Source organism: Helianthus annuus, chromosome 10, assembly GCF_002127325.2.
Source record: "Helianthus annuus cultivar XRQ/B chromosome 10, HanXRQr2.0-SUNRISE, whole genome shotgun sequence".
In the NCBI taxonomy this organism is placed as follows: Eukaryota; Viridiplantae; Streptophyta; class Magnoliopsida; order Asterales; family Asteraceae; genus Helianthus; species Helianthus annuus.
This window is the reverse complement of record NC_035442.2, coordinates 81,850,398-81,861,993: the sequence shown is the minus strand read 5'-3', so window position 1 is coordinate 81,861,993 and position 11,596 is coordinate 81,850,398. Positions and strand designations below refer to the sequence as shown.

Genomic DNA, 11,596 nt, shown 5'->3' with positions numbered 1-11,596 from the left:
ATCCATGAAAACTGCAGGCGCGTTCGTAAGCCCAAATGGCATGACAAGAAACTCGTAGTGTCCGTAGCGAGTTCTGAATGCTGTCTTGGAGACGTCCTCATCCCGGACTCTCAGCTGATGATACCCTGACCTTAGATCAATCTTGGAATAGTAACTCGACCCTTGCAACTGGTCGAATAAGTCGTCAATGCGTGGAAGAGGATAGCGGTTCTTCACTGTAACCTTGTTCAGTTCGCGATAGTCTATGCACATTCTGAAAGTGCCATCCTTCTTTTTCACGAATAGTACTGGAGCTCCCCAAGGCGAAGAGCTTGGACGAATGAAGCCCTTATCCAAGAGCTCTTGTAGTTGCTTAGACAGTTCCTCCAGTTCAGTTGGAGCTAATCGATACGGTGCGCGAGCTATAGGTGCTGCTCCTGGAGCTAGTTCGACTTGAAACTCGACCTGACGATCAGGCGGTAGACCAAGTAAATCTTCAGGAAACACTTGACGAAAATCACGTACAACTGGAATATCCTCTATTCTTTTCTCCTTTGTCGATGCATCAGTAAAAAGTGCCAAAATGGCAGTATGACCCTTTCGTAAACATTTCTGAGCCTTCAAGAAAGAGATAATGCCAACCACAGCACCACTCTTGTCGCCTTGAACTTCGAGAGGTTCCCTACCCGCACGAGGAATACGAATGATCTTCTCCTTGCATAGAATCTCCGCCTGCTGCTTGGATAACCAATCCATGCCGATGACGATGTCGAAACTACCCAGAACTATAGGAATGAGGTCGATGGAGAAAGTCTGACCAGCGAGGATAAGATTACAACCCTGAGCTATTTGCGTGGCTTCTACCCTCTTACTATTTGCTAGTTCTACGACATGTTTGGTGTTTAGGGGTGTTGGTGTATGTTTTAACAATTTACTCATTTTCAAAGACATATAACTCGTATCCGCACCCGAATCAAACAAAACAGTAACATAAATATCGTCGAGAAGAAACTTACCCATAACGACGTTGGGATCATTTCTGGCATCACCCTGCCCCAACACAAATGCACGACCCCTTGCTTCATTGCCGTTGTTGTTCCCACCGTTGTTGTTGTTCCCATTGCCCTGGTTGTTGTTGTTATTGTTATTGCGATTCTGGTTCAACTGGGGAGAATCACGCTTGAAATGACCTTCAGCCCCACACTGAAAACATCCCCTGTTACCCCGCTGATGTTGCTGCTGATGCTGGTTCTGTGGAGCTGGTGGTGGGTGTTGCTGATTCTGATTTGCAGGTCGCGAACTCCTGCAGTCTTTAGCTTCATGCCCTAACTTGAGACATCTCTGACATCGTTGTTTACGACACCGCCCGCTGTGGTGTCTGTTGCACTTATTACACAGTGGGTGAATTCCCCGATATCCACCCTGCCCCTGACTGCCTGATGTCTTCTGACTCAGATTCTGGTAGTCGTTTGTCTTACGTTGCTGTGCTTGAGACTGAACAGAAACTGATCCCCTGCTGGAATCCCCCTCCCATTTTCTCTTGTTGTCACTGGGAGTAGCATAAGTAGTAACAGCAGTAGTGGTAGCCCTGATGCGTTTTGGCAGCTTGTTCTGCTCCACTGCCTGATCCGTAATACGATGAGCAAGGCGCTGAATAGCCTGGATATTATCAAGATTAGCCGATGTCACATGGCTCTGGATTTCTGGCGCTAACCCCTTGAGGTACAACTCAATGCGCTTGATTGGAGGGTCCACCATAGTTGGACACAACACGGCCAGCTCGTTCGACCGTTTAGTGCAAGCTTCAATCTCTGACCCAGTCATTTTCAAATGATAGAACTCATCTTCCAGCTTGTGGATGTCTTCTCGAGTGCAGTATTCACGTTTAATCAGTTCCTTGAAGTCAATCCAAGGGGTGGCGTTAGCAGCTGCCAACCCTAAGATCTGCACTTGCGCGTTCCACCAAGTTAACGCGATTCCTTCCAACGTGCCAGTGGCGTACTTCACCCTGCGATCCTCAGGGCATTCACACATTTCGAATACCGACTCTAACTTCTCAAACCAATGGAGGAGTCCCACTGCCCCCTCGGTGCCACTGAATGTGCCTAGACGACAGTCCATGAAGTTCTTGAAAGTGCAAACGGGCTGATGAGCGTGTTGACCTAATGTGTAAGATCAGAACGAGGTTAAACATAAGAGTTGTTTAGGAATGTAGGATCTAAAGATCCTAGAATAAGTTACGACTGCAGGGTATACCTCCTGCGTTTGCAGCTGCAAGTGCCGCAGCTACTCGTTCATTGATAAGTGCCGTCAACTGGTCTTGAGTCATGTTCACACGTCCAGACATGATCTTCATAGTAGAAGTAGTGTAAGTGAGAATGGTTCGCGAGTAGTGCGATGACAGAAGAGTGTAAGCACATAAGTGTTCTCAAGCAATAACAAATAGTGAGCAATGTAATTTAAGCATACTACGAGCAAAGTTCTTATGCAATTCTAGCATGTAGGCAATAAACATAAACCTTATTACCTAGGATGTTGCGTCTTGCATGTGGAGCGAAGCGTCGTTGTGGATCGTTGAGAGCACTGTTCTGGTTATAGTCTGGTTTTAATAAAAAAAACGTTTTCCCATATTAAAACCAAGTTCTCTATAACCAATGGCTCTGATACCAATCTGTCACACCCCTAAAATCCACCTGCGGAATACCACCGCTTGGGAGCGTGACATGACCAGGATCAAGCCACCAATTATATAGAACAATGTATATAGTTAAAGTAATAGCAATTAAACCAAACCAAATCCATATGAAAGGTGTTTCCAAAACATAAGTAAGTTATCACTGCTTAGCGGAAGCGTATAAGTAAAACCCAATATAAATAAGTATGTAATGTCATAAAGTGTTCAACAAACAATCACGATCCAAGCCCACAACGACCAGCTCCTCCCTGTGCAAGCTCCATGTATCTAACGACCTGCAAGGCATGTAACAGAGGATCAACAACTAGTTGAGCGAGTTCACAGTTTTATAGTTTAGTAATTGTAATAGTATGGTAAGCCTTGTGTTCGTTCATTAAGTCATGTATCGTAATAGTTCGTATCGCAGCCCTCTAGGCATGTATGCGAAGATTAGGGAAAGTTCTCAAGTATTCTAGACTAGGTATGTTCGTATCGCAGCCACCCGGCACCTGTGCGAAGTTTTAGTGTATAGTTCGCAGCCTTCCTAGGCATGTGTGCGAAGATTAGTCATATTATCGCAGCCAACCCTGGCATGTGTGCGAAGATCAGTCATATTATCGCAGCCAATCCCGACGTGTGTGCGAAGATCAGTTCTATAAGCATCACTAGTCTAGCAGTATCTTAACCAATCACCTTCCTCACCCGAGGATCATATCACTACGTTCCATTATCTAGAGAAGTACAAATAAATATATCAATCCCATTCCCACCCTGGGAACCCCATGCCTTGGCTGTGTGAACTCACCTTGATTTGCTCGGTATGCTATGCTCTAGGGTTTATCAAACGTCTAAGTCCGTTACACACGACCTAGGATATGTTGCATATGATACGATGTAAGTGTTTGCATCAAATTAGGGTTTACAAGTCCAGGATATCAAGCAGTTGTGATCCGTGTGATATTTGTGTATAAAATGATATGATAATGGTTGTTCGTGCATACGGTATCAGTCAGTAAAGTAAAGTATCATATTGTTCCTCAGGTTACTGAACTTGACATCACAAACACACAGTCTTTTCAAGCATAAGCAGAACTCAGGGCATGTAACGTCACTATAATTCAAATCATATATCCAGTCAACAATTCAGACAATTCATTAATGAACGTCGGATCTTGTGTGCATACATTAAACTCAGACATCATGTATAAATCATACAAACTTCTGATCAAGGGTATAACATGCATAGAGTTCGGACATCACTATATCAATACAAAAACTATAACAATCCTCTTTCAAGAAGTCGGACAAGAGGGGGGGTATCCCTTCATAAAAGTCGGACCAAATAAGACAGGGGGGGTTTAAACATCGGACAGGAGGGCTTGGGCCAAGAAACTCGGACCAACACATGAGGTTATGAAACTCGGACCATGTAGGGGGTCACAAAAGTCGGACATGGGCTTTGTCCCTTAAAAAACTCGGACAAAAGTGCATATACAAAAACTCGGACATCCCATCAAGCTTAAAGGTCGGACCACCCATGTGTTTAACACAAAGTCAGACATGGTTGCCTCACATAAAACTCGGACAACTCCAAGTCTAAGAACTCGGACCATAAGAGTCCTTTAAAGGTCGGACATGTTATACTCATCAAAGGTCGGACCTATTTGTTGTTATTTAAAAGTCGATTACACAAGTCACATAAGCTCGGACATAACTATCACAAGTAAAACTCGGACCTACATAAACATTGATAAAACTCGGACTAGCATGATATGATGAAACTCAGACACACACATTCAATCACGCATTTCTGTATAATTGTAACAGTTACGTACTAACCCTCGCACGATCAAAACCCTAATTCATGTTCTCATAATGCAGAATCAATCAATCATCAATAATTTTGACCAAATCAATTATCTAAATCATCAGGCAATCGTCACGCAACAATCAACATCAATTCCCAATAATCAGAATCCAAAACCACAATCACAGAACATCATATAAAAGCTAGGGTTTTCATGAACACATAATCAAGAATCAAGAACAACAACAAATCAAATAATCAATTAGGGTTTACATGTATTCCAATAATCAATAAACAATTACCTTGAATGATTCTAGAGAAAGGGAAATCAAGAGTGATGATTATCTTGTGCCAATGATGATGGTGATGATGATTGCCAGAGAAAGTGAATGTACGTGCTTTGGATTTTTGTGAAAATGATTAGTGAAAAGAGATTAGGGTTAAATATGGTTTAATTTTCACTAATTACTCTATACACCCTGAATTACTATATTTTACACAAGCACACCATCTCATAACAATTTCACAATTCCACTACCAAGTTCACATATTTGACAAGTCTTTCACAATTAACACATAACCATGCATAATCACACAATACACTTCATTGTATCAAAACGTTACAGTTCTATAGCCAATTACTTGTGCAATTAAACAACTAAACAATACATGAACGTGCAATAAATGTGAAATAGGAATCTTGGAAATTTGAGTTGTCACACTTAGACAGGGTGACCCTATGTCTCCGTACTTATTCACACTAGTCATGGAAGTCCTCTCTCTTCTTCTTCAGCGTGCCACGACGGTTGACTCAGGTTTTAAATTTCATGCGCATTGTGCGAAACAAAAGATTATTAACGTGTCGTTTGCAGATGATCTGTTCATATTTGCCCATGCTGATTGTGTCTCGGTTAAGTTGATAAGGGACGCTCTTCAAAGGTTTACGAGGATATCGGGTTTGGTCCCAAGTGCTCCAAAAAGTACTATCTTTTTTTGCAATGTTCTTCCCCGTACAAAGGATCAGATTTTGAGGTTAATGCCGTTCCAGGAGGGTTCCCTTCCTGTCCGCTATCTTGGAGTGCCTCTTATATCTTCAAGACTTGCGTATAGTGATTGTAAAATTCTGGTTGAACGGGTGCAAAGGAGGATCGACAATTGGCTGTCTAAGTCGCTATCTTTTGCGAGGAGGCTACAGTTGATCAATTCGGTCATATCTGCTATGTATACTTACTGGGCTTCAGTTTTCATGCTCCCGGTCAGAATTGTAAAGGAGCTTGAAAAATGTATGCGTCGGTTTTTATGGAATGGGGGGGTTCAAGGTTCGGTCCGTTCTAAAGTGGCTTGGAAGGATGTTTGCTTACCGAAGACGGAAGGTGGTTTGGGTATTCGGAGTGTCATGGATGTTAATAAAGCGTTGATCTCTAGCCATGTATGGAGTATCATTAATAATCGGCGCTCTCTGTGGGTTTCATGGATTCATTCCTACAAGCATAAAGGTACTAGTTTTTGGGAGGTTAAATGCTCAGCTAATCCGAGCTGGGGTTGGAGAAAGATTCTCGCGCTTCGCAATCAGATTCGGCCTTATGTTTGGAAGTCTATTCAAAGCGGCCGTCAAACTAATGCATGGAGTGATAACTGGTGTTCTTGCAGCCCGGTCCGTTACTTTATTTCTCCTAGGCGTATTGCCAATGCAGGTTTCAACCTGCACACGACGGTTGCGGAGTTAATCGATGCTAATGGTAATTGGAAATGGCCAATGGCTTGGTATGATTTATTTCCGGTGCTAATAAATATTTCAACTCCCACCTTAGTGGAGGATGTGGCTGATCGATCTTACTGGAAGGATTATGAAGGTAACTTACGGCATTTTCACTCTTCTGAAGCTTGGAACTCTTTTCGGATGAGAAATGTTAAAGTTGCTTGGGTTGATACGGTTTGGTTTAGCCAGTGTATCCCTAGACACTCGTTTCATGTTTGGCTAGTTATTAACAACAAGCTAAAGACTCAGGATAGGATGTCTATCTGGGAGGCGGGTAGTGCCACTAATCTCATCCTCATGTGTTGTCCGTTGTGTTCTTATGATCGCGATTCTAGGGATCATCTCTTCTTTCAGTGTTCTTATGCCTCTGAGGTATGGGAGACAGTTAGAGAGTGGGTTGATATGGGGAAAGTCAATAACACTTGGAGTTCAGTTATGGATTGGATGGAGAACAGCGCTAGCTCGAGGCAGCTCGACAGGATTGTTTGCAAGATTCTCTTAGGGGCTACTACCTATTTCATTTGGCAAGAAAGAAATAATCGGCTATTTTCGAATCTTCAGCGATCCCCGGCTATTCTCTCGCAAGTTATTATTAACACAGTTCGACTGAAGATAATGGGATTCAGGATTGCTAGACAACCGGACCACATGAAGATCCTTGACCAATGGCAGATCTCGAAGAAGGATATGTTGTCGGATCCAGGCTAAGGAGTCATTGGATTGTTTTTTGTCTTAATGTTTAGTTTGGGGTAGTGTTTGGTCGAGTTGTTGTCTTGGTTGTGTTTGTTTGTTTCTTGTCTTGTTTTGTTTGTTTCTCTAGTCAGGGAATGCCTTGGCTAGTAGTGTGTGTCGAGTCCATGACGCACCCTGTTCTTTTATTGGTTATTTATAAAATTCACCGGGGTAATCCCTTTACCCCCAAAAAAAAATGTCGTCGAGAAGAAACTTACCCATGACCACGTTAGGATCGTTCCTTGCGTCACCTCGACCCAGCACAAAAGCACGACCCCTAGCTTCATTGCCGTTATTGTTCCCACCGTTGTTGTTACCATTGCCTTGGTTGTTGTTGTTGTTGCGATTCTGGTTCTGGTTTAACTGGGGGCAATCACGCTTGAAATGACCTTCAGCCCCACACTGGAAACACCCCCGGTTTCCTCGCTGTGGCTGCTGTTGCTGGTTCTGTGGAGCTGGTGGTGGAAGTTGCTGATTCTGATTTGCAGGTCGCGAACTCCTACAGTCTTTAGCTTCATGCCCTAAATTGAGACATCTCTGACAACGTTCTTTGCGACACCGCCCGCTGTGGTGTCTGTTGCACTTATTACATAATGGGTGAATTCCCCGATATCCACCCTGCCCCTGACTGCCTGATGATTGCTGACCCGGATTCTGGTAGTCATTTGTCTTACGCTGCTGTGCTTGAGACTGAACCGAAACTGATCCCCTGCTGGAATCCCCATCTCATTTTCTCTTGTTGTCACTGGGAGTAGCAGAAATAGTAACAGCAGTAGTGGTGGCACTGATGCGTTTTGGCAGCTTGTTCTGTTCCACTGCCTGGTCCGTGAGACGATGAGCAAGGCGTTGAATAGCCTGGATATTGTCAAGATTAGCCGATGTCACATGGATCTGAATTTCTGGCGCTAACCCCTTGAGATACAACTCAATGCGCTTGATTGGAGGGTCCACCATAGTTGGACATAGCACGGCCAGCTCGTTTGACCTTTTAGTATAAGCTTCAATTTCTGACCCAGTCATTTTCAGATGGTAAAACTCATCTTCCAACTTGTGAATGTCTTCCCGTGTGCAGTATTCCCTTTTGATCAATTCCTTAAAATCATTCCAAGGGGTGGCGTTAGCAGCTGCCAACCCTAGGATCTGTACTTGCGCGTTCCACCAAGTTAACGCGATTCCTTCCAAAGTACCAGTGGCGTACTTGACCCTGCGAGCCTCAGGGCATTCACACATTTCAAATACTGACTCTAGCTTCTCAAACCAATGGAGGAGTCTCACTGCCCCCTCGGTGCCACTAAATGTGCTTGGACGACAGTCCATGAAGTTCTTGAAAGTACATATAGGCTGCTGAACGTGTTGACCTAATGTGTAAGAACAGAATGAGGTTAAACATAAGAGTTGGTTTAGGAACGTAGGATCTAAAGATCCTAGGATGAGTTACGACTGCAGGGTATACCTCCTGTGTTTGCAGCTGCAAGTGCCGCAGCGACTTGTTCATTGATAAGAGCCGTCAACTGGGCTTGAGTGTAAGCACACGAGTGTTCTCAAGCAATAACAAATAGTGAGCAAGGTAATTTAAGCATACTACGAGCAAAGTTCTATGCAATTCTAGCATGTAGGCAATAAACATAAACCTTATTACCTAGGATGTTGAGTCTTGCACGTGGAGCGAAGCGTCGTTGTGGATCGTTGAGAGCGCTGTTCTGGTTATAGTGTGGTTTTAATAAAACGTTTTTCCCATATTAAAACCAAGTTCTCTATAACCAATGACTCTGATACCAATCTGTCACACCCCCAAAATCCACAAGCGGATTATCACCGCTTGGGAGCGTGACTGACCAGGATCAAGCCATCAATCATATTGAGCATAGTATATAATAATCGAATAGTTCGTAAAAACCCAATTCAATACAATTGATGTTCAAACCAAAACATAGTTTAAGTAGCGGATGCATAATATGAAAACCCAATGTATGTAATAAGTTCAAGTGTTATAAAGTGTAACAAAACATCCAACCCATGCTCCACAACAACCTGCCCCTCCCTGTGCAAGCTCCATATGTACCTAAGGTCCTGCAAGGCATGCAGCAGAGAGTCAACAACTAGTTGAGCGAGTTCACAGTTTATAGTTCAGTAATTGTAATAGTATAGTAAGCCTTGTGTTCGTTCATTAAGTCATGTATCGTATTAGTTCGTATCGCGGCCCTCTAGGCATGTATGCGAAGATTAGGGAAAGTTTCCAAGTATTCTAGACTAGGTATATTTGTATCGCGGCCACCCGGCACATGTGCGAAGTTTAGTGTATAGTTCGCAGCCTTCCTAGGCATGTGTGCGAAGATTAGTCATAATATCGCGGCCAACCCCGGCGTGTGGAGAAAAAAAACTTGTGGATGGCTTCTCTCTGGCTCCCAAGCGATTTTGGCGATTCCTTTTGAAACCCTAGTTCTTTTTCTTCAACCTTAATTTTGATCAATCTGGGTTAGGTATTGGGGTGTTGTCGATCCTTCTGAGTAAGGTTTCTAGACTTCAATCCTAGTTTCTAATCTTTTGCAGTCAGAGTTAGGGTTTTTCGTTTCGTTTTTTCATCTAGGGTTTCTTCTGCCTTGTTGCCGTGAGTTTTTGTTTGGGTTGGTCTTTCCTGTTTGTTGCTTTACGTTGCATGTTTATGCCGTCTAGGGTTTTTTTCAGTATTCTTGCATGGAAAGAAATCGTGATATGGGTTTGGAGGATTTAGGGTTTCAGTCTTTTTCAGAAAGAATGCATGAGGATATTTTCATTACTTCTAAGGGTTCCACGAGTGTGCATGATATGCGTGATAAACCTAGCCTGTTTAACAAGCCTTTGAAGATTGATGGGAACCCTTTACTGCCGCATCGAGGTGTAGTGCAGGAAGATCCTAGGGTTATTAATATTATTGATGAATTGCAGAAAATTACGGTACAAGTTCCGCCGTTAACAAGCACTCCTGATAGTCAGGTTAATCAGCAAGGGCCGCCGTCGGAACCGGTGTCTTATGCGGAGAAACTTCAGTCCTCCGCCCCTAATAAGAGGGAAGTCAACTTCAGACTTATGAAGCCGTTAGAAACCAGGGAAGATGCTGATCTAGTTATTCCGAAAGAGGTCGTTAAACAGGTACAAGATAAATTTGAGAATGTACTTTATGGTTATTTTCTAGGAAGTCGTTTACCATTCCCTGTAGTAGAATACTATGCAAAGAACGTGTGGGCAAAGTTTGGATTTCAAAAGCTAATGTTGAACTCGGCTGGTTTCTTTTTCTTCAAGTTTGATTCTCGGGATGGGTTAACAAAGGTTTTGGAAGGAGGTCCTTGGTTGATAAGAAAAGTTCCTCTATTTCTGAATATATGGTCACCAAAGGTTAGCTTGAAGAAGGATGGTGTGAAAGCAATTCCCTTGTGGGTTAAACTGCATAACGTCCCAATCTCGGTTTACACGGATGATGGATTAAGCTTGTTGGCTTCGAAATTGGGTATCCCGAAAAGGCTTGACTCTTATACGGCTGATATGTGTGTGGATAACTGGGGCAGGAGCAGTTATGCTCGTGCAATGATTGAGGTGAATGCGGATAGTGAACTTAAAGATTATATTACGCTAGCTATTCCTAAAATGGATGAGGAGGGATATATTATGGAACGAGTAAAAGTTGAATATGAGTGGAAACCGTTACGTTGCCCCACATGTTGCTTATTTGGCCATGACCACTCTTCTTGTAGCAAAATTATCAAGGATAAGGCGAAGCAGGTGGTGGTAGATGAGGAAGGGTTTGTTACTGATCGTAAGAGAATGGCTAAACATGGGTTTCCACAAAAGAAACAAAAGACTAAGTTTGTTTACAAACCAAAGGCTAATAAAGATACTCCTGGTACATTTGGAACAAAGCCGGAGGTTTTCCCTAATAATGGTCCCCCAACTGTTAACGTGGCTAATTCCTTTCAGGCATTAGCTAATGATGATGCTGATGACAACCCAGCAGCGGGTAATACTTCGGGTAATAGTTCGGCTGAGGTGAATGGTGGAATAAATAACGGAACTGCAGTGCATGATGAGGTTATAGAGACTGTTTCGACTGAAATGTCGGCATACATGAGTAGCAATCTTAATGGCAGCAAATCTGAGGGGGTAAGTACTCCCGGTTCCATGGGTTTCAATGGGTAGTGTCGCAGCATGGAACATAAGGGGTTTGAATCGTCCCCTGAAACAAAATGAAGTCCGTGTACTTATCGCTGAAAATCAATTGAGTGTTTGTGCTATTTTAGAGACGCATGTTAATGTCAAAAATCTTCATAAAGTTTGCAAGAGTGTGTTTCGTAGGTGGAGCTGGTCTTCTAATGGGAATTTATGTCAGCGAGGCACAAGAATTATTATGGGGTGGAATACGGATGATGTTGATCTTATGGTCCTCTACCAATCTGATCAGGTTGTTCACACGCAAATCTGGTTTAAAGCGGAGTCCAAGGTTTTCTTTTGCTCCTTTGTTTATACTGAAAATAAGTATCAAGATCATCGGAAGCTATGGGAGGATTTGTGTAGGCATAGCATTGTTGCTAAAAATTGTCCTTGGGTGGTGCTTGGGGATTTTAACACAGCCCTTAACATGGAAGATTGCCTTTATGGGCCGTCTTGCCATACT

The 11,596-nt window shown here is 43.1% G+C and overlaps 1 protein-coding gene across 1 annotated transcript; it reads left to right on the top strand.

Moving 5' to 3' along the window:
• Positions 1 to 9,663: 9,663 nt before the first annotated feature.
• Positions 9,664 to 11,121, top strand: LOC110882007. Its single transcript, XM_022130117.1, has one exon. It carries the CDS (start codon positions 9,664 to 9,666, stop codon positions 11,119 to 11,121), a length of 1,458 nt encoding a protein of 485 aa, XP_021985809.1.
• Positions 11,122 to 11,596: the final 475 nt, after the last annotated feature.